The sequence below is a fragment of the Falco peregrinus genome, chromosome 6 (genome assembly GCF_023634155.1).
Source record: "Falco peregrinus isolate bFalPer1 chromosome 6, bFalPer1.pri, whole genome shotgun sequence".
Taxonomy (NCBI): domain Eukaryota; kingdom Metazoa; phylum Chordata; class Aves; order Falconiformes; family Falconidae; genus Falco; species Falco peregrinus.
The window spans coordinates 86,648,407-86,672,149 of record NC_073726.1 but is presented as its reverse complement, the minus strand read 5'-3'; the positions used below and the strand labels follow the sequence as shown (position 1 = coordinate 86,672,149).

Sequence of the window (23,743 nt, the reverse complement as noted above, 5' to 3'; positions counted from 1 at the left end):
CAGTGAGGATGTGGGGAAACAGATATAGTATTTTTTAAAAAAACCACACAAGTATTCTGAAAAAACCAAACAGTTTTTCAGTGAATTATGTGGGTCAGCTTCAACTACTGTATTATTTCTGTTGAAAAGTATGTAAAATAGGGTTTTCTTTTCCCTCAAAACTCGGTTTCTCTTATTTCCAGGGTCTGGAAAACCTTGTTCAAGATGAGAACTATGCTGCCAGTAGCTAAATAGCTACTGAAGGGAGAAATCATTAAAAATATCACTTACAGAGAAGACTTGAGACTGCTGATTCTTTTGAGGGAGACATGAGGAGGAATTTTCTTGGAGGTGGTGACAAAGAAGTGATAAAGAAGGAGCAGCAGCAGTAGTAGTAGTGGCAGTGACAAATATGAAGAGTAAGTTTTTCTCTAGCTTTCCAAGATTAAGATTTCCTTTTTGATATTAAACTCAGCCTTGAATAATCTCCTTGACTTTTACCCCCTTGAGCTCTGCTGCAGAGTTTATCTCCACTCATCAGCCTCCCGAGCAGAGCCAATGAACGGAAGGCAGAGCTGTTCAATCGGTTTCCTCAGTGTTCGCCCAGGCTCTCGGCACAGGAAGCCTAGCACTCTGAAAAGACAGAAGGAGGAACCTCTCCAGCTTTGAGGAGCCAGTCGACCAGGAGCACGCACAGCTGGAGGAGAGGAGTGGGAAAGGGGGAGAGAAAACACTGACACTGGCTGCTAAGGATGCGCTGGCAGGCGAGAAATACTCCCCATGACCACAGCTAGGTTGGCGGTAGGATGGATGGAGTGACGGAGCTGCCCGAGTCATGAAAGCAGGAGGCGACATGAAGATTGCTGGGAAGGCTGTGTGTGTTTTTGTGCTGTTCACCATCAAGGTCATGAGTACAGTAGGTGAGTCTAACTGGGACCAGTCAGCCACAGGGATGGAAGGAAGGGAAATATGCACAGCTATTTTCTTTACATAAAAGCTATTCACCATGCTGTGACTTTCCTTAATTACTAAAAGTTATGGAGCACAAGTTAAATGTGCTTCCCCAAAATCCAATCCTACTTTTCTTTCTTCAGGGGCTACAAGGCTGCCGGGAGTTATCCCTATGACTTCCATGTAGGCAGTTATTTAGCGACCCTTAGCCGGGAATGTATCATTTGTCACAGATAGACTTTTTACTCAGACCACTAAATCCACATCATCTGAGAAACTGATCCATTTGACATATTAAAAATATTCCTGGGAAAGTATTTGTGAACTTGAAGGTTCTGGCCATGTGGTTTCTGCTGAAGAGAGGCTGTGGGTGCTCTGAAAAAGGGCAGGGATCTCTTGTGTCTTTCTGAGGAGTGGTGGAAGATCACTGATGTGCTGACAGTAGGGAGCAGTTTCTGGAATTTTGTTCTGAAGCTAACGGGCAAAATCAGCATCAATAGCAGGAAAGGCTTTTGTGGCAAAGGCAGTGGCATTTCTAAGCCTTTCTAACCTTGCCTTCTAGTGTAGTTGACTTGGTTTTATTACAGTTAATGTCTCCCACATTTGCATTTCTAGAGCTTGTGCTCTTGCAGACAGCACACGGCAGTCCAGGGACTTGGCAACAAAACTAGGGATTTGAGCAGCAGTTCCAGAAACTTAAACTGTCTGTGGATAGAGGGAAAAGGCAGATAGGTCTGTGAGATACAAATTAAAACATGGATATCTATGAATAATATGTAACACATAAGCATGTGTCCATTCCTATTAGTCCATTCCCATTATGCACAGGTAGAACTAAACTACATGAACAATAGTTGTTCTATTCCATTTGGCCAGAAAATAAAAATGGCTCCTTGGTGCTGTTTTAAAGCAAAATGGATGCAGTCATCATTGGCAGTGAGGGAACACCTGTCTGTAATGTGTTTGGCTGATCAAATAAGGTGTCCAAAATGGTTACCTCAGTGCTACCCATTGGAAAAAATTTAAATACTTCACAAACATTATTAAAGTTTGCAAAAAATTTAAATTTAAAATTTAAAAAAATTAAATACTTCACAAACATTATTAAAAAAACCTCACAACAGGCACACTGGAGGTAAAAATCCTGCCCCTATTCTGCAGGTAAAGAACTATCTCAGAAGAATACTGAGGAACCTGCTCAGGGTCGTACAGGCAGGTTATGGTAATGTCAGAGACAGTTAACATTTTAAAATACAGCTGCTCAAAAAGTAAAGGAGTATGGACATGTCACAAAATGTTGAAGAAAATGGGGAAGACAAAGGAAAATCCTACCAGCAAAAATTCTTTTTAATAATTGACGTTGCTGGAAATATTACAAAAAAAATCCAATGCCAAAAAGTGGGGTTTTTTTCACCCAAAGGTAATAGGATTTTAACTTCTTAGTGTCTTGGAGAATCAATGATATTCCCCTTCAAAGAACATACAAAAAGTTGTTCAGTTAAAATCTAATTTCATGTTTGAATGCTGCGCCCCCCTCCCCCCCCAAAAAAAAACCAAACCACCAAACTATGTCCCCCCTTCTGAAGACTAGAGAAAGCTACTTTTAATGAAGTAAGGTCATGAAAAAACTGTTGTGTGTAACCAGGCTTTATCTACAGTAGCATTTTCCTTAACATTTCCTTGGGTTTTGTGGTTTGGTTAGTTGTTACAAGAGCAGAAGAGGCAGCTTGGAAGCAAGGCTGAGGTCACTTCATGATTGTCCTATCTAGATCTGCCCCCGGGTAGAGCTGGATAATATGCTGCTGAAGCTGCTGGTGCTTGATCTGTACTAACAGTCCTTCTGTGACAATCCTCGTAGCAGCAGCAGTGGAAAAGACTCAAAATCTTTTCAGTAACACTTTGAAGACTTCTCTAATTGAACTAAGCAGACAGGACACCACAGGTGGTTCTGTACATGCTCCAGAGGAAAGGTTATAATGGAGGGTGAGATCTTCAATGAAAGGCTCATGCAATAAATTTCTTTTTATCGGATTGAGATTTGCAGTGGTGGACTGTGTAAGTCTTGCACCTGTAGCTGTATCCTGTGACGATGGATATGACCAAGTGCTTCAGAGGAAGCTGAAAGAAATCCATTGTCAGTAATGAGACGTGATTCTCTGTGGTTGTTCAGTTTTACCAACAGTGAAAAATCAAATGGCATTGCATCAGTGCTGGAATTAGAGTATGTGAGGCGTATAAAAGTGAAGTAGTTTACTGAGCAGCCTGGCTAGAGTTCAAGTTTACCTGCATACGCAACTTTCTTGAATGCTATTGCTTTCATTTAGTTTCTTTCTCAATATAACTTGTAAATTCTCTTTCACTAGTGTACTAGTGTTTTATTACCTTCTGACTTTTTCTGTCCTCGTGTGTTTAGTGCTCCTATCTCTGCTGCTTCCTATTCTAGTTTACCATGGAATCTTGGTGCAGATAAAAAAAAATAAAATCATACTCTAAAACCTGATTCTGGTAAATTTACATTTGTCTCCATTTCAGTATTTCTTTGCTGCTCCTTTGGGTTTATGTGCTGGAATCTTTCTGATTTCTTTTGTCCTAAACACAGCTGAGTCCAAGCAACCTGTTTCTCTTACTCAAATACTTAAAACAGAATTCTGTACTATTAAATTAAGCAAAAATTTCCTCAGAAGACATCTAAATTGCCCTAATACAATCTCCAAAGCGTGTCCTTCTGACATTAATGTTTTATTTTGCTGTGGTCCAAATGCATTGTCTGAACGTGTCTAGTTTCAAAACCATGGAAACAGGGAAGTTCAGTCTTGCAAGCTGACCACGTACTCCATGACTACAAAGCAAATTTCTGTAATTGTGTATGCGCTTGTAGAAGTACATGCTACTTAAAACTCACAGTTGACGTATTTTGTATTTAGAGGTACAATCATTTGTAAGAAAAAAATGTAGGGAATCTTCTTACGCTGCCTTACCTTTGTGCTGAGTAAGAAAATGTAGGAAGAAAAGTACTATGCTAAAGCTAAGCACTGAACAGGTATGACTGAGATTTTAACCATATAAAAATGAGGTCATAAATGTGTTTTCACAGCAGTCCTTTATCTGTTCTCTGCAAAGTATGAAAAAGAGAGCATACAACCTATTGTTTGCAGTCAATGATCTATTTTTGTTTAGAATAGCAGGACAATGCCACTTAAGCATAAATAAACAGTACAAATTATTTTATTTTTCTTCTCATGAGGAAGAGAGTAAAAGGCCAAGTTCAGGATGCAGAACAGAATATAAAACATGCTGTATTTTTTTCTGTACTGACAAGTAGAAGGGCCCTTTGCACTGCGTTACACATGGTGTCACAGTGCTACTCTGGAAGATATACTACCCAAGGCACTTTGGCATCCAGCGTAAATCCCTTTTCCCCTCATCCATTCCAGCTCACATTCTGCAAGGATGAAGATCTACTTACTTTGCACACAGAAGTTGCTATGCCAAGTTTAAAGTCTACAGCCAGACAACAGCTTGTTAAATTCAGTGATGACTTATTGTCAGCTGGGGATTTGGCCAATGGTGTTTGTTCTGTAAGCTGGATGACACTAACACATCATTTAAACACCAATTCCTCCATTAAAGAAGTGTAGCCATCCTTTTTTCTAGAGTTATATTTATATTGAGACACAGCCCATCATATGTGAGGGTGGAAACAAAACTTCAGAAAGGACCCTACATCACTGCATCAAATTGCCTTTTTTTGCAGGCATTGTATCATTAAACACTTTTCATGAGCAATCTAAGCATCAAAAAAAGCACCCACCTTATTGAAAGGCTGTTTTTCTTCCTGATTGAAGCAAGATTCTCTATTCTAATTTCCAGCCTGAATTTGTTGTACTACTTATTTTTATTGTTATTACATTTTGAGCTGCTGAATTTCAGCACACATCTATCATTCTACTCATCAAGGTCCTTTTTGTGTGACATTTCCATTCTTTATCTTAATAATGCTATATTCTACTTGCTTTCAGCAGATTTCCTCACACACTCCTGATGCAAATGCCAATGCCATCAGTAAAATCGATAAACAGAATTACCATAAATATCTTCTGCTGAGAAACTTTATTAGCAAGCTACTTTTAACCTGACACCTTTTAACACTGCCTTTTGCTTTCTCTCCTTAATCCAGTTCTTTATCCATCATGTTTCCCTCCACTTGTCCCTCTGTTCTTCAGCTTAATTTATGATTTTCAAGAGGACACTGTATCAAACTGCATCTCTAACTAGGTGAGCTTTAACATCTTTCCTTTGCCCTCAAAATCAGCCGTCTTGAATGACTGCTTGAAAGGATGCTGGAGAAAGCTAAAGAGAATTAAAAGATCATAGAAAAATTAGAAACTAGAAATGGGCAACTGCAAAGGTATATTCTATCTTGAATGGGAAGACTGAAACCTTGGGATCATTATTAAGTTCTGTCAGTGTGCCCACCTCCCTGCAACATCTACAGTCATATTAAAGTTTGCAATCTAAAAAAAATCCAGCCGTGCTGCAGGCATGTAAACCAGAGTTTACAATGACAAAGTACATTTTTCTGACTGTGTTTTAGGGTTGCTATTTCAGCTTGTATGAGACAGAAGGATATTTATATTGCAAGTGACACAGTAATGGTGGCAGAAAAGAAATGTGTTAAAAGGAGACCAAAAGAAGATTTTGAGTACAAGGAAGAAAGGAATTTCTGAAGACAGGAAAAAGCCTAAATAGAATTAAATGGGAATAGGAGGTATTTTCAAGGAATAAGGATGAATATGGATAAAAGAGTGTCAGTAGGAAACTAACAATAAAGGTATAAATCTCTTATTGTGTCCTTTTAAGGATACGAAAAAGCTGTGATCGCACTTCAAAAAACAGTCATATGAGCTCAGGCCGTATTTCTATCGTGAAGGTTAGAGTAGCCTAACTACTTACTGCTCATCAGACACACAGGGCTGGTTTTCAGCCTACACTCTGTCCAGTGCTGTTGTGGCTACATTTTCGGAGCCACAAAGCTGCCGTATATGAAAGCCTGTCAGTACCTTAGCAATCCCTGTGCTAATATGAAGCACTTCTATTTGTCTGTCTCTCACCTCATTCCAGACAAGCCTTGCCAAGTGCCACAGGCAGCCTGTGGCAGTAGTAGGGGCGAACAGATGCAGAGCTCAGCCTGTTGTATCTGGCCTCTTCCAAGCGTCCGGTAGGGCATTTTTGATTATGACTTACTATGACTCATAGAATATGTTCCTTCCAAGATATAGTTAGTCATTTTCTTGTGGTATGATCATTGTTTCAGTTCATTATACCTCCAAGTTGAATACATTACAATCTGCGGGGTGGGGGTGGTGAGATGCACCAAAACACCGTGGTAGATTGTTACTGTAAGAGATAAAGACACGATAGAATGATGTCTGAGGAAGTAACACAGTCTCTTTACAGTGTGAAAAGATCTTTAACAGCTACATTTCTGAACAGTCTGTGATGGACTTGAGCCATTTTGAGGGGAAAAATATGTTCTACTGTGTGTTAAAACCTGATATAAAGAATAACAGAGGCTGGAAATCTTTTCTATTTGAAAGCAATCAGAAGCACTTTCAAGCTGTATAGCTGTCTCTGATTTTCTGATGATTCCCCTGAAAATTTTAGTGGCTTCACAATCAAATGTTCCTGTTTTTAAAATCTTTCTTTCTCCTTTTACTGTGAGAAAGACTGAGAAACAGGAGAAATGACTGAGTAAGTGACACCACAAAGGAACTGGTGCAACTAGTTGTCCATGAAAGCTGTCCAACACACTATGTTTAAAAAATAACACACCATGTTAAAAAAAAGCAGAACAAAGTCTTTCCCCCAATCTTTTTCAATTACAGTAGTTTTAGCATGACAACAGTAACCAGAACATTTTTGAAACACAAATGCAAACTCCTCAGCTGAGTTTGTTTTTTCCTAAGAAGATATGTCCGTTTTCAAATGTAAAAGTGGGATCTGTCAGTGCATTGGAATGTGCACTCAATGCACTGGAAGAGAGCTTGAGAACCTTCTCAGACATGGCTTAAAATCTTTAACAGTCAAGGAGAAACAATGAGGGATAGCATAATACTATTGGTATTATAGTTAGAAGTCAAATTGGAGGACCTCAGTCTAAAGGCCTCCTACCCTACCCACCAGTCAGATGAGTCTCCAAGATGAAAACTGCTCATGATGGATTTGCACCCACCACCAAACTAGGATTCTGTAGCCCAGAACTGTACAGAACTCCCAGAACCTGACTTCCCTATTTTTCTACATCAGCGTGACAGATAGCACATACTCCTGGGCTCCTGGCCTCTGCTCGTTCCAGCTAACAGAAAAAAGTTATTGTCATTTTCCAGAGTGCACTCATTTATGAATAATAAGACTGAAAATGAGAAGTTATTTACAGTAAATGTGTAGATACACAATGCTTCATTTCACTCTTCACTCCCGTGTGCAATGACATAGTTAACAGTACTGACATTTAATTGTTGTCCTATGGTTATCACTGCACAGGGATGAACCTGATAGCTCACACCTCTTCAAATTTCTTGTTCTCTGCAGCCCCACAGGCAGTAAGGTCCTTGCTGCACTGGTTATCCCCTTCTTCAGCTACACCAATCTGTCAGTTCAGCTCAGCTACAACATGGGTTTTCACCTTGAGAGAAGTAGCAATGCAGTGTACTTGTTTCTGGTCCTTTGTTTGAATAGATGAATGCTGACGTGTATGCCACATACACCCTAATGCATCGGGCATAAACTAAACAGCTATCACAGAGGAAACTTTAGCAACTGACTTTAAGTCATTTTAAAGCATGAAATCACCATTCCAGAAAATAGTGGTGCAGTGACAGGGTTGAATGAAAACACTTGCAGCACTGAATCTGTCCTCTTTAACAGAGTAGAACACTGTGATGGTTTGGGCTGGGGGATAGTTAATTTTCTTCACAGCAGCCAGCATGGGGCTGTGTTTTGGATCTGTGCTGACAACAGCGTTGATAACAGGGATGTTTGCATTGCTGCAGAGCCGTGCTTGCCCAGAGCTGAGGCCTCTTCTGCTTCCCACCCACCCCAGCAGCGAGCAGGCTGGGGGGGCACTAGAAGCTGGGAGGGGACACGGCTGGGACAGCTGACCCCAACTGCCCAAAGGGATCTCCCACACCATACGAGGCTCAGCATATAAAGCTGGGGGGAGAAGAAGGAAGGGGAAGACGTTCGTAGTTACGGCATTTGTCTTCCCAAGTAACCGTTATGTGTGATGGAGCCCTGCTTTCCTGGAGGTGGCTGAGCACCTGCCTGCCGATGGGAAGTAACGAATGAATCCCTTATTTTGCTTTGCTTGCGTGAGCAGCTTTTACTTTACTTATTAAACTGTCTTTATCTCAACCCATGAGTTTTCTCACTTTTACTCTTCTAATCTCTCCCCCATCCCACCGGGGTGGGGGGAGTGAGTGATCAGCTGGTTGTTCTTAGCTGCCAGCTCTTGTTAAATGACAAATATTTCTGTTTGTTTAGTTTGCCTGCACAGCAGGCATACACCCTTCAGATTTAGTGAAATTCCCAGAGGGAAGGAGAGATTGTGGCTTCCCTCAGAGCTGCTGAGTACGTATCCAGAGTGCAGGCAGGCACAGGCAGCATGAGGATGGCAAAGAAAGCAGATGGGGAGACGTTGGCAAAGGGCTTGGCTGGAGCAGACCCACAAGAAGTCATGGAAGTGATGGAAAAAGGAGCTCAGAAGAGATCATGTGGAATGTGTGCAGCCTGACAAGTCACTGAAAGTTGGTAGAGCAGAAGAGAGGGCTGGGGTAAAGAACCTGTTCTGTAGGTGCACAGAGAGCAGGGGAGAGTTATTTTCAGGCCTTTTTTTTTTTTTTTCATGAGTATAGCTACCAATTCTGTGTTCACTGAAGAGCTTTCGCTTTCTAGCATATTGTTTTATGTTCTAATGAAACACATTTTTAGAGACTAGGTGGATTTTGATATGCTCACCAGAAACAGAAAGCAGAGCATGTCCAACCTCAGCCCAAAATGAGGTCCTGTCAACATCTACAAATTGAAGGAAATGCTATGGCTGACTAGGAAGGACAGGATAAAGATGAAGATAATTTTTATTTAAAGGATTGCCTTTGTGCTAGTGGATCCCGTACCTATTTACAGATTGATTCCTGACAGTATATATTTTGGACTGCTTTTAAAAAAATCTAACTCTGTAATAAAAACCAGCAGGTCTTGACATCTGATAGACTATATTTTAGCTTGAAATGGACAGAAAAGAAAATCTTCTTTTCATCAGAAATTTTTATGAAAATGGCTGAAACTATTCTTCATCATTTGGAAGTTTCTCATCAAGTATTACCCGATCCCACTCCCATTTTGCTGGTGAGTTACAAGACTTTAGCTCACACAGTTCAAAACCCTAAATTATCTGAACTTGATACTATGCTCTGTGGTAAAATGAAGCAGAGGTATTTTTTTGCATATGCTTTCTTGGAAGAAGAGGAAGCATGGTGGAAGATTTCTGCACCATGTGATAATGTGAGTATCTATGGAAATGGAAGCACTGTAACTGTCCACATGGCTGACAAGCAGGGCTAATGAGCAAATGCCCAGCAGTATCAGCCTGGCTACACTGGGTTTGGGACTCAGTCTAGCAGGTATCCACTGCACTCTGCCATCACAGCATGCTTCCATGCCACATTGAACCAGAAGACGATCAAAATAGGTACAGGCTTTGCAGTTAAACCTTGCTCCCTTACCGTTGTGTGTGTGTGGGGGGGTTGTTGGGGTTTTTTTGGTTGTTTTTTTTTTTGTTGTTGTTTCTCTGACTTCAACACAAAGGCAGTTTTAGACAGTTCTTGGGAGAATGTGAACAGGCTAACAGGATCATAATATAGGATAAAACCCTCTCTTAATAATATATTTCTGTTCTACAGAGATAAAAACACATTCCTTGTTCCACCTTAGGAGGAGGTCTTCAAAGTCCTTTCAGAAATACAAATTAGCCAAACCCTTCAGGATTTTTGGCATATGCATATTCTGTAAAAGAATATGATCTAAAGATCATGTTTCTAGCAGCATGCATGAGAGAAGAGGCAAAGCAAGGAGGAAAGTACACAGGTCATATTTACACTAATGCCACTTATCTGCACTCTACCAATGAAAGAGGGTAGTAAAGTGAAAGCAATTTAAATTTATTATGTTTATAAGGGCTCTTTACAAAAGTAGGAAGCTGTATGGAAGGATAGAATAAACAAGAAGATTTTTTACTAATTAATCTACTGTCTGGGGAAAAGCTCTTGCCTTGCTAAAAGCCTTCTAAATTAGTAAAAAGATACAGGAGAATTCAGAATCCTTCCACAAATTTGTTGTAAACCTAAAAATGTATTTAAACATGATTCAGTAGATTTTAAGATGACTGGTGTGGCTTATAATTTGAAGTGAGTGGTACCTGATTCATTCAGGGGAGAATATGACAGAAAGGCATAGAAGAAAGCACTGCTTTCACTCCGTTTTCCTTTACAGTCTCGAAGCACGCAAGTGGTTATGTTGAGGAACTTGTATATTGCAATAGGCTGCTTAGGAGATGTAGAGTTGAAAGTCTAGTAAAATGATACTGCTTTAATATGTAAATAAAAGCGTACACAATTAAATATGCACAACAGTGTCATTCCTGCCCAACATTTGCAAATATCCAAAAACCCCCCAGCCCCGACACACAGGCTGTTTGAATGCTTAGGTTTGCTTAGTCATTTTTAGATGAAGTCAGCCATACTGATGACATGAGTCGGAGGTCTGAGGCTCTTGGCAATGTTAAACTGGGAGAGGAAACACTTTGTTCTCCAATTTTCAGAGACATTCACAGAACTCACATCCAGAAACCATCATGAGACAAAGAGCTTCTTTCAGTTCCTTTCCTGGTAAAATCATCTCAGTTTAAAACACACACCTCACATTTTCTTGAAATGTCATCAAGCAGAAAAATCTTGTCATTTAAAACCACTTCCAATGTAATAGTACATCACAGGACACTGCTGACAATTGAATCAAGGAAACAAGCATTTGTGGGGCTGGTGGGTAATTTGTGTATCAGAAAATGGTGTGAATAGATAGAACTTTTCTTCTTAAGCCATGCTTGGAAACATTAATCAATGAATCCTGGCAGTACTGAGCAGCGGGAAGCTAAATACTGTTGCCTTTATGTAATAAAAATGGGAAGCAGATGGCTTCAGTGAAATATTATTCCCACCTGATTTTCCTCTTCTACCAGCAACAACCCCCCCCCCCCCCCAAAAAAAAAACCCAAACAAACAACTTCTCAGAATTACACTTTGACTTCCAAATTATAAAGCTGGAGGAACTGATACATTACAGCATTGTACAGTGTGGGGCAATATTACAGCTACACCTACATCAATCTGCAGTAGCGAGGTCTAGGTTTGGAAATGTCTTCACACAAGGGATATTTAGCCCTCAAAATGAAAAGGCAAAAACCTTTAAAGGAATCTGTAAGTAGTTTAAATGCAGTGAACTGTGTTCATTTCGCAAGCCAGAAATCATTTCCCAGGAACACAGTTGAAACAGAAGGAAAAGTGACTGAGCTCAAATGGCTCAGAAGGTAATGAGATTTCAGACAATGTTTTTAAGGTAAAACCAACTGTAGTTTTCTCAGAGAGGATAATAGTAGTGATTTGACTAATAATTTGAAGTTGATGCTCATTAAGACCATTTCTTACAGCACTGTGAATGTTCAGGAACTGGGCTTCCCATTGTGCCAGCCAGCAGAGGTCATGAAATTCCAACTCTGGGTAGGGGATAGTGAAACACAACAAAGTCAGGTCTGGTGTTTCTGAGGAAGACTTTGACAAAGGTTTGATTAATCATGCAAAACTAGGGTCTTCTAGTTCTTTGCATATTCCAGCTGAACTTTCAATTGCTGCTTTAGTATATCTGCTTGAAAAGTTTGGGGAGGGGGTTAACATTTTTGGAATAATTTGTGAAAAACTCATTTGTCAGTACAAATCAGGTTGGTTAACTTTTGTTGTCCTTCCAGATTAATGCATGGTTTGAAGGTAGTACTCTGATTTCTCCTGACACTCAGATCTCCGAATGCCACTAAAAACCATTACTCAGCCCAAGTAAAGAGCAACTCAGGGTTCCATCAGAGACACAGAGCACTCAGATCAGTGGTTTAGTCTCAAACTTAAATGGTCACCTATTAAAAGAGGGAATGAGTGAGGTGGGAAATGGAGGCTGGCTTGGGCTACAGCTATGGATATTATTCCTTTTAACTCATCAAGTATCGCATTTAGGAGATTACGAATAAGAAAGTTATTTACCTGTGACAGGTCTTTTCAGGTGATTATTTATATACACACATTGTGGATTTTTGGGGTTGTTTGCTTTTAATTTCAGCAGGATCTAAAGGGCACAAAAGTCCCATTCTTTCATGTACTCTTCACACTAGTTTACAACCTGTGCCTGAGACTCTTGTTTTCTCTCAATCTCAAAAGTGCCTCACAAAGGAGGGTCAGCTGCCAATGTAAGTGTAGGCAGCACTAATGCACATATAAGCAACTCATCTTGAAGAAGAGTTACAGGTAACCTTTCTTTTGTCTCTAGCTGCTCGCTCACATGTACACGTGTACTGCAAATAAAACCCACCATGGAATACTTTATTTAGGAAAAGGTCCCAATGTGACTAGTTGAAATAAACCAAAATAACCAACAGTCCCAAAGGTAGCATCATGTTGAGAGGCTTCAATGATCAAAGAAATAGTTAAATTAATTTGGGGCTAGAAACTTGACCCCTTGGATGTGTCAGCTGAAGACACAGGCAGATGAGGGGTCCCAAATCTGGTCAATATAAAGACAGCAAGCATGACTCATGTTAAATATGTGCAAAAAAGAATTAGTCCTGAAAGCTCGTAGAGGAAGAAAACCAAGGCAAATTACTTTCTTGGCTAAGAAGAAATTCAGGGACCCATAGTAAAAAAAAAAAAAAAAATATATATATAAATATATAAAAATATATATAAAAATATTAAAGGCAATCCTGAGGGTGAATCTTGTATTGAACAAACACTGCACACAGAGGAGCCATAATAGTGATCTGGCTCTCTGTCCTTCTGTGGTAACTTCCAAAAAACAGGAAGGGAGAATTAAGTCCAAGATTTTCTATACAGATAATCTGGCTTCAAGTACATAGTTCATGGATCATGAAAAGATAAAGACAGGAGGTATTGTGCCTGACTCCAAGCAAGAGTCATGTTTTAAAACCCAGAAGAGTCAGTGTCATAGAAAAAATAAAATAAAATCAGCATGTTTCCAAGCAAAGGCAAAGCAGAATTCAAGAACGAGACATACTTACTATTAGAGAGTCAACACAGTTGATACATTAACTGAATAAAGTTTCTCTGAAATTTTAGCCTTGCAAGCAAGAGGCATAGGGATATGGGCATATTTAACACCTTCGTAGCTGTGTGCCTGGCACAAAAATGGGTAGGTCTTACATTTGTGTCCTACAGGGACCACTGCAGTAAAACCAGAACAGACACGGTGTGAATGCATATGTACACATTGTGTACACTCCCAGTGTGAATTTATATGTTCACAAAGATTCAGAAAATGAAAAGACACCTCTGAGAAGTTAGGAAAAAACCTTTACTCCTGCACAAAGCTCCACCATGGTTATTTGTTACACCTCTAAGAGGTATATACAAGGCCTTAGCCCACAGTGTTGTTGATAGTATTGACAGGGTAAACTATAATAGTCCACTGGCTCCATAATCCACAGCTGTAATAGCAGATGACAGACAATTCGCAGATGAGCACGGACAGGGCCTCATGCTGGTGTGTGACCACGCACACCTTTCTCTGTGAAGCACAGAGCAGAACTCCAAGGCTATGGGTGATGTGCCTGGCACATTCTCACATGTCCTTCTCCTTTCTCTCCTGCAGGGAACCTCGAAGTGTCAGCAATGGTAGGTAGCACCTCTGTGCTCACCTGCACTCCCAGGCCAAATACAACTATGATAATATGGAAAATGAACCCCAAAGTTGGAGGCCCCTGCACCTTGGGATACAGGGCTGATCAGCACAAGATAGACAGAACAAACTGCAGTGACAGCATAAACTGGAGATCCAGACCAGATTGGGATCCTGACCTTGAGATACGGCAAGTGGGAATAGCCCATGAGGGAAACTACACCTGCGAAGTAGTAGCAACAGAAGGGAATTTCCATGAGATGTACCACCTGACCGTGCTGGGTAAGGGGCTCCTTCCTCATTTTACAGTTCTGCAAAGGACCATGTCTGTGCCTGGACATACAAAGCTCCTCTCTCCATGCACCAGGGGAAGTGTGCAGTAGGAAAAGGACCTTTCTTGCTGGGAGAAAGTGTCATGCATTTCATTGGTAGTAGCTGTGTGTCTCCCTTCTTACTTCCCAAACCTCTTCTCCCTTCTGCTACCCCCTTTTCCACTGTCTAGTTAGAAGCAAGAGGTGTGAAGCAATTTCCAGTATACTAAAAGAGGACCCTGCACACGCATCCACTTATCCCATAGATTCAATCATTAATAGACTAATTTAAGAGAACTAAAGCAGCTGACAGTAACACTTCCAAGTGCTGAGATACTCTGTCAAAGGCGGGATGTTGTTACCCAGACCGTAGGAGGGGACCCATTTCCTCTCATGCTGGCATTCAGATACATCTTAAACCACGTGTACTATGGCTGCTTAGCACAAAAGTCTAATTCAGCCCCGCATTTGGGATAAGCCCCCCTGCAATGTCCAAGAAAACCTCCTCTAGTGGCACATGGCTGCGGTGACTCACCTGAATGGGGGAGAGTTGTCCAAAAGGGAAAAAGGAGGCACGATCTTGGTCTCTTGTGACTTTGGCCCATGTCGCTGTAACGGGGTGGCGCCTCCAACCTTCTTCTGCTCTTTGCACTGTACATTTTAGGTAGAGAACAAGAACATCATATCCCAACTGCAGCAAACTAACTCCATGCATCTCCCCCCCCGACACTTTGCAGTCCCCCCCAGGCTGACCGTGCGCTGTGATGATGACGATGGGAGGCCGGTGTGCGAGGCAGGGGCAGGGAGGCCGGCTGCTCAGATCTGGTGGGTCCCAGAGAGCAACTCCCCCCCCAGGGAAGAAGCCCATGACAACGGGACAGTGACTGTTCTCAGCAAGTTCGCAGCATATAGCACCAACGTGACTAATGCAACCTGCTTCATGTCCCACCCAGTGTGGAACCAGAGCATGGACGTAGGCTGTCCTCCCCCAGGTAAGCTTCTCTTTGTTTGTTGGATGTTTAAAATCCTGGTCGGCTTCCAGTGCATTTCTGTTCCTTCTAGGGACAAAAATCCATAAAAACTATAGAAACCTTCAGTGAAGTCCTATATAGACAAGAGCACCATCCCCAGCTGCCTTTGCCCCGAAACATCACCAGCTTGTTTGTGTTCTAGACACTATTTTCGAATGGGTTCTTCTCTAAGAAGGATATACATAAGTGTGATAGTATTCTTTTGGTATTGGAAATGTTGTTGGGTACAGAGAAAAAGCATTCATGACTTTATAGTGTTAAAATAATCTCTTTGAAGCAGAACATAAGCAAATTTTTTTTTTTTATATGCAAATGTAAAGTCTCTTGCTGAAATCATGGCAAGAGAGAGAAAGAGAACCAACTCTTCTGTGGCCAGCAAAAAGAAAGAAAACATATCATTGCAAGTTGTGAATGTCTGAGACTGTACGACATTTGGTTTCTGGGTTTTGCTTTTTTTTGTTGCTTTTGAGAACTATGTGAGTTGCAGTACTGAGATATGCTGAGTCCTTGACAGGATCTGAGGTATGGCTTAGTGAAAAAATATTGTGAGTGTTCACTGTGGGATCTGTGGGATCTGCTTTTGTCTCTGATACAGACTCCATTTGTGTTTCTCAGACAAATTTCGTTACTGACTTTCCCTTCTGCTGAAGGGGATTATGTTTATTATATGAGCATGCTGAGAATGTGTGTATGTGCTAAAGCAGCTTTAATCTGTACTGAAATAATAGAGAAATGGAGCAGTGAGAAGATACAACTGATACTAACTCTTTGTGTTTAGAGAACATGAACCTTACCTGGTTGTATGTCTCCATCATTCTTTGTTTCCTGAGCATTATCCCCTTCGTGGCTGTCATGTACTATTTTAAGCTCCACATTGACAGGTATGTATGATAGGGTGCTAAGGAAAGATTTTCTAGTGCTAGAAGAAATCTTTAAGTACTGTTTCTGTCTTGAAATCATATAATTCTGTCAGTCTGTGCTGTTTATGAATAACTGAATGAACTACATCAGATATTTCTATACTGCAGACACTGTACATTGCACACATCTTCACTGAATAATGCACCTGAGTAAAATAAAAAATAGGTAGCATTTGCAGAGGAACCTCATTGCATTGACTGTTATGCTAAAGGGGAGCTCTTCATTCTAAAGGAAACTGGGAGAGTAAGGCTGTTCTTCAGATACTGTGATAGTCTGTCAGTGTCTCTCTTGTTTAGATCAGGGGTTGCTCCTGATGCCTAATAAGTTCTATCAAGTACCAGAGGACTTAGCCAGTGCTATCCTGCCATATCCACAGAGGGGACAGTAGATTGTATCTGTATTTAGGAAAAAGCATCCTGGGTGAAGCTGGACTCTAGCCCCTTTAGGATTTGCTATGGAGAAAAAAGCAGTAAACCATTTGTGCAGAGAAAGGCTGAATTAGCATCTGTACCGAGTACCTCAGCTATGTTCCCTCCTTCCCCTATTCCAAAACTGCTTTTCTCTCAAACCTTCTCCCTCAGAGGTGAAGAATTAGTTCAATACAATTTCACTAACTTCAAATTGTACAACCTTTCAGAGGACTTTGATTTTAATCTGCTTCCACTTTGTGCTTAAGCACCCACAAACATGAGAAAAGACCTCTAAAGAAAGTCAGGATGCCATATTTTCAGGATCAAAAGTCAAGAGAGAGAGGCATGAGAAGGATTTTTGGCTTTACTCTTGATGAAAAAAAAAATAAATGTTTCATAAGCTTGCGAGCAAAGAAACCGAGCTGTGATCCAGCCAAACCTAGGACTGAGGAAGGATTGTGTTTTAATACCCGTTTTCTTTTCCACAGACTGTGCCACAAAACCAAAACTCCTGAAACTGCTCCCACAGATTCCCCACAGGTAAGGAGAATGATGCAAATTCAACCATCACCAAATCAGTGATCTTCTGGTAGCCCTGAAAACATGGTCAGTAAAGGGAAACCATGAAATTTTTACTCTCTGCTTTCAGCAGGTGCTACTGTGTCTTGTCTGTTTGCTCTTAACTGTATCTGAGGACAAAACAAAGCCTAGCATCACTGTCATTTTGACTTAGAGCAAATAATAGAGGCATGTTTCAACAGCAAAGGCTCAGCAACTGCCATCTTTACCTGAGTATAAGAGTGAGTTCCACTACATCTCCCTGGTCATATCGGATACGCTGACCACAACTGCTGTACAAACAGCAACAGTACTGAGGAGGTGAGGCAGTATCATAGGAATATTAACAAAGCTATTAGTAAACAAGAGGATCAAACAACCAAATTAACAGACACAGGGGAGAACAAGAATATCCCTCTTGGGATATTGTGCAAGTTTTGAAGGCCACTCTTTATCTTGTATGGTCAATCCACAATCAAAGAACCAACGATACTGAAGACAAAACATTTATAAAACAATGGAAGGAGTGCTGAGCTGCAAGCTGGGGGGTATTTTTGAATTCCCCATGCTGTTTCAATTGCTCTGTGTAGCTGAGCAATTCACCCAACAGCTCTGTGTCTCTGTTCTCTGCTACCAAACATAAATAACAGCATTTCTATGCAGGCAAGACATGTTACACCTATATTATGAATATCTGTGCACCTACAGTAAACACTAGGTTCAAATTCTGTCATCAATTAAAAAAGTGTTTCAGTTTCAATTTCTGAAAAGACTTAGTTAATTCTAGTTACTGTTATTGCTGTCCTACCTCCCAGTTGTTGATGACAGATGCAGCTGCATTTAATGTAAAATAATGACTGAAGTACCAGTCTGTCACATCATGCAACTTTCATTAGCGTGTCTGTAGACTGAAATTGTAGACTGATGGAAGAATCTATCACAGTCAAGATTCTACCATGTTATTTGCTCTTTCTAGAGAATTAGACCCTAATACAATTTTTTTCAGTCTGAAGTAAGTGGAGTAGGAGAGGAAAAAGAAGCAGGTGAACAAATACCCCAGCTTTACCATTCAAATCTTTAACAGAAACAGCAAAACAAGTTCTTTGCTAGAAAAAACAATAGTTGTTTTTATCTTGAGTCCAAGAAGAATAAATATGGGAGCACTATTTCCCAGTTACATTCTTCAGTCCAGACGAAATGCTTGCAGAGTCGTGCCAAACTAAATTGCCCCTTGTATTTACAGTTTTTGGTTTTGTTTTGCTAGGAAGACACAATGGAAGTGGAACCTTATACTATTTATGTGCAGAAGGAAAATGTAATTTACAACTCAGTATCTGATCTGACAGCGGGGCAGAATCTTCCACAAGGACTGTCACCAGCAACATGAATGATTCAACATCACTGGAAAGGGAGAGAGACACTTTATAAAACACCGGTTAGAGAAAGAAATTTCTCAGAGGATTTCTTCAGATTTTGGGGCAACAGAGCTCACTACGTCTGTTCAAACACCTGTGCTTGCTGATGAGTCTGTATAGTTCTTTTTTCCCCTGTTTTGCCTTCTTCCTTGGGAAAGAGGTTTCCTGTTATTCCTTGGGAAAATGTGACTGACCCCATGCCATAGCTTTTCCTGGAAAAGCTGTTGTGATCAGTCTTCCTTTTGCTGTTCTTGCCTTGGAGATCCTAGTTTTGTCAGTCACTTCTAGGCATTACTTTGATGCACTTGACACTATATTGCACACATTCGGGAGATGGGAGGAGTGTTATGTCTGAACTAAACTGAAACACTCTTCAATCAATAGCCACTTTTTCTAATTTACAAATTACTAACGTAGTGGCCTGAGTACTGATCATCACAGAATAACTCAATTGGCAGAAGGTATTGGTAGGGAAGACCTTTAATACCCTAGCCCTGAAAATGGAAACGAGTGATGAATTTAAAGGTCATCCACTAAGAAAGACACTTCACTGCGTGGTTAATTACTTGTTAGATTCACATTCAGTATTTCCACTAAATGTTTGTTCTGTATTTCAGATCATTGTTATGATTATTTTTCCATAACATTTTCTGAAAATAGGGTATTCTTCTCTTTCTTAAGAGTATTGTCATCAAGAAACTGTAAAAGAATTAGGTTACTCAAATCCAGTAAGCTACTTTTAACAGAAAAGAAATCCAATATTTCACAAAACGAAACAAGTTCAAATATACCTTCTATAACTGTGCAATAATGTACAAAAAGGATAAAATGCTTGCTAATTCTAATCATATTTATTTTAACTACCACAACTGAAGATTTTTTCATTCATATGCCTAGATATTTTATTGATATTCCTTTAAATATATTTGCAAGCCCACTTTTTAATGTGTAAGTTAGCTTATATTTCTTAATTTGTCTCATGTTGAGGTAACTTCTCACCTTCCCAAAATATCCTTTGGGAATAAGTCAAATAAACTGTCCTCTATATACTAGCAGTTCTCAAACTTTTTGGATTGATACCTTACTAGCTAAAATAGGAACTGGCTTTACAGTAAGAGTAAAGAAATCCTCTGTTTAAAGTAAACCTCTGTTTACTACCTCTTATTCCAGTATTTTTAAAGACTGACTAGATACTTGGTTTGATGGTGGAATCAGAAGAACTAGATTTTTCCTTTAGATCACAGAATCATAGATCATAGATCTTCAAGAAGACAGTCTTAAAGGTGCAGAAGCAGGCCATCCCCGTGTGCTGAAAGGCAAGTGTTGGAGGAGAAGCCCGGCCTGGCTGAATAAAGAGCTTTTTCTGGAACTCAGGTAAAAGAAGAGAATTTATCACTTTTGGAAGAAGGGGCAGGCAACTCAGGAGAACTGTAAGGATGTTGTTAGGTTATGCAGGGAGAAAATTAGAAAGGAGAAAGCCCAGCTAGAACTTAAGATGGTCACTGACATAAAGGATAACAAAAAATGTTTTTACAAATCTATTAGAAACAAAAGGAGGGCCAAGGATAATCTCCATCCTTTATTGGATGTGGCAGGGAACATCGCCACAAAAGATGAGGAAAACGCTGAGGTACTTAATGCTTTCTTTGCTTGTCTTTAATAGTCAGACCAGTTACCTTCAGGGTACTCAGTCCTCTAGCTGGAAGTCTGTGACAAGGAGCAGAATGAAGTCCCCACAGTCCAGGAGGAAACAGTGACCTGCTGCTCCACTTAGACGTGCACAAGTCTATAGGGCCAAATGGGATCCACCCGAGGGCACTGAGGGAGCTGGCGAAGGAGCTCGCCAAGCTGCTCTCCACCATTTATCAGCAGTCCTGGCTAACCAGGGAGGTCCCAGCAGACTGGAGGTCAGCCAGTGTGGCACCCATCTACAAGAAGGGCAGGAAGGAGCATCCGGGGAACTACAGCTCTGTCAGCCTGACCTCGTGCCGGGGCAGGTTATGGAGCAAGATCATCCTGAGTGCCATCACGTGGCACGTGCAGGACAATGGGGCCATCAGGCCCAGCCAGCAGGGGTTTATGAAAGGCAGGTCCTGCTTGGTGAACCTGATCTCCTTCTATGACATGAGGACCCACCTAGTGGGTGAGGGAAAAGCTGTGGATGTTGTGGATGTGCCTGGGCCTTGGTAAAGCCTTTGACACCATCTCCCACAGCATCTCCTGGAGACACTGGCTGCTCATGGCTTTGATAGGTGAACTCTACACTGCGTAAAAAGCTGGCTGGCTGACCCCAAAGAGTGGTGGAGAATGGAGCTACATCCAGCTAGTGGCCGGTCACAGGTGCTGTTCCCCAGGGCTCGGTACTGGGGCCAGTCCTGCTTAATATCTTTATCGACAATCTGGATGAGGGGATCAAGCGCACCCTCAGTAAGTTTGCACACAACACCAAGTTGAGGGGGGGAATGTTAATCTGCTTGAAGGTAGGAAGACTCTGCAGAGGGGTCTGGACAAGCTGGACCAGTGGTTTGAGGCCAGCTGTGGGAAGTTCAACAAGAAAAAGTTCTGGGTCCTGCAATTGGGTCACAACAACCCCATGCAATGCTACAGGCTTGGGGCAGAGTGGCTGGAAAGATGCCTGGGGAGAAGGACCTGGGGTGCTGGTTGACAGCCAACTGAACATGAGCCAGCAGTGTGGCCCACGTGGCCAAAAAAGGTCAACAGCATCCTGGCTTGTATCAGAAGTAGTGTGACCAGCAGGACTAGGGCTGTGATCATCCCCCTGTACTCAGCACTGGTGAGGCCACAACTTGAATCCTGTGTTCAGTTTTGGGCCCCTCACTACAAGAAAGACCTTAAGGTGCTGGAGCGTGTCCAGAGAAGGGCAACGAAGCTGGTGAAGGGTCTGGAGCACAAGTCTTATGAGGAGCGGCTAAGGGATCTGGGGTTGTTTAGTTTGGAGAAAAGGAGGTTCAGGGAGGACCCTGTTGCTCTCTACAACTACATGAAAGGAGGTTGTAGAAAGGTGGGGCCGGCCTCTTCTCCCAGATAACAAACAATCTGACAAGAGGAAATGGCCTCAGATTACACCAGGGGAGGTTTAGATTGGCTATTAGGAAATGTTTCTTCATGGAAAGGGTGGTCAAGCATTGGAACAGGCTGACCTGAGACATGGTGAGATCAGCATCCCTGGAAGTGTTCAAAAAACATGCAGATGCAGTGCTTAGAGACACGGCTTAATGGTGGACTTGGCAGTCCTGGGTTAACGGTTTAAACTGATGACCTTAAAGGTCTTTTCCAACCTAAATGATTCTGTGATTCTACAATTCTATGAAAAGTCTTTGACACACATTGCTAGAGATTTCTTTTGTGATAGCCTCCTGAGGGCTATGACCCCATGGCTGGAAAACAGATTTCCAAATTGATTGCAGTTCCTAAATGTATTAGTCATGTAAACTGATACAATTGGTTATTTATTCTCATCTAGCAGCTATGAAACAGCCACTTTTGTCCAGGTGCTCTCTGCATGCAAGAATTGTTCTCCATTTCTGTATGTTATTTTAGAATGGAAGGCAACAAAAGTCAGTATGAATCAGCTACAAACAAGTTTTAAAGGAACCTCAGTTTCCAGTGACTTACCAAAGAGAGCCAGTCAACTCAGTCATTCCTCTGAAATTCCCCACTTAAAATAGGTGTAATACTGTCCAATGATTTCTTCCCACGCAAAAACAGTGCCATCACTTCTTACACTTTTTTTCTGTGGACTAGAAAGTCATTTATGTTGTTCAACATCCACAAAGTTGATCCTATGAGACAGCAGCTCTTGAAGGTAGACTCTTGCCAGTTTACATGTAACATATTATAGTTACAGAAGTATAATACCTGCTGACCTGCTGTCTGTAGGGGTTTATGATCCTTTACAGGCCTATTACACTGGATTAAATCATGTATGTTGCAGACCTGGATGTTGCTAAGTTGCTAACTGGTTGATTGTATCCTTCATCCTCTACTTTGTTTCACATTCAGGTCTGCTATATTTGGAAAGCAGGATTTTAATTTGTGACTGTAATAAATAATATGAGCTAAGAGTCTTGCGTACACACACACATACAAATATGCTCTTTTTCCATAGTAGCACAGAAGGTCTAGAGGAAAGTCCTTCCTGCACTCCTCTTCCTCCATCAGGGTACTTGCTACTTCTCTTTGCAATGTGCTGCTGTTGTGCTGCAGTCATCCTCCATGCAAAAGTGCTGTGTTGACTGTCTCTCAGCAGTCAGGCAAGCCTGCCCTCTAAACTCCCCAGAATGTTGCGAAGTCACAGGAAGAAAGTCAGCAACTTTTCAGCTCTCCCCATGAAGAAAGGTTTTGGCTTTAACCACATTTACCAATGCTATCTCTTGCTGCAACATTTCATTTTGCTAAATTTGTATCGCCCGGTTTTACTGCTATATTTTATCTTCACACACACATTCCAGTCTCTTGACAGTTTACAAGTGCCATTCCCGCTCTAATCAGGGCGTTAATAAACGTGGTTCTCTTACTGAGCTCACATGCACAGCAAGTCAGCAGATTCAGTACTGTTGTGCATCCACAGAGCAGCTGCTCACCCAACAGCAGCAGGCTTCCTTCAGACTAAGGGCATAATCTTTAAGATGGCACTGGCAGTACTAAAAAATGGATACACTATAAGTCCTGAGACCGAACATAGCTTCTGTACCTACATCAGTTCTTGGGCCTCTCTAACAAGAAATAATTTCCCAAATAATAAAGAACAAAATCAAGCCTGTCATCACCCGTTTAAAGCACCGTGTAAGATTGCATTAAATCGCAAATTTGGGCAGAAAGGTCATTATATCATCACTTACCTGCTTCAAACAGCTTCCTTAACAACAGAAAGTGGTGTTTCAGATATTATCCTGTCTTTGCAGCCCAACAGGTTTCAGGACTTACAACTACAGTCTCCTGCCAGTATCATCTACTCATCTTTGTGGTTTACTACTTACAGCCTAGTTTGCAATCCTGCTTCCATCATAGACCTTCTGGTTCAGTGTGTGACTGCTCTGTAGTTCTGCCCAGCTAACTTCCAGTTATGAATTAAAATTACTTCAGTATCCTCTGTTTTCATCCGACTGGCAACAGAAATGTAAGTTTTTTCATTA

At 41.2% G+C, this 23,743-nt stretch overlaps 1 protein-coding gene and 1 long non-coding RNA gene across 3 annotated transcripts in view; one reads left to right on the top strand and one right to left on the bottom strand.

Annotated features, from left to right (window-relative positions):
- The window catches only part of LOC129784664 (uncharacterized), a 132,973-nt gene that overhangs the window by 8,948 nt on the left and 100,282 nt on the right, over positions 1–23,743 (bottom strand). The window lies entirely within an intron of this gene.
- On the top strand, positions 592–22,672 carry LOC101911385 (cell surface glycoprotein CD200 receptor 1-A-like). 2 transcript variants are annotated; one of them, XM_005234424.4, is made up of 6 exons: positions 595–899; positions 13,915–14,223; positions 14,990–15,244; positions 16,062–16,164; positions 17,103–17,154; positions 18,437–22,672. In XM_005234424.4, the coding sequence occupies exons 1-6, from the start codon at positions 815–817 to the stop codon at positions 18,557–18,559; spliced, it is 927 nt and encodes a 308-aa protein (XP_005234481.3). In that variant the 5' UTR covers positions 595–814; the 3' UTR covers positions 18,560–22,672. The 2 variants fall into 2 exon arrangements, with proteins under 2 accessions (XP_013152270.2, XP_005234481.3); XM_013296816.3 differs by lacking the exon at positions 16,062–16,164 and having other exon boundaries at positions 592–899.

Excerpts from the sequence above, each read along its gene's own strand:
- LOC101911385 (XM_005234424.4), top strand. The coding sequence starts at position 815 with ATGAAAGCAGGAGGCGACATGAAGATTGCTGGGAAGGCTGTGTGTGTT. Across the intron at positions 900-13,914 it reads CAAGGTCATGAGTACAGTAG|GGAACCTCGAAGTGTCAGCA; the intron begins GTGAGTCTAACT and ends TCTCTCCTGCAG. Across the intron at positions 17,155-18,436 it reads CTCCCACAGATTCCCCACAG|GAAGACACAATGGAAGTGGA; the intron begins GTAAGGAGAATG and ends TTGTTTTGCTAG.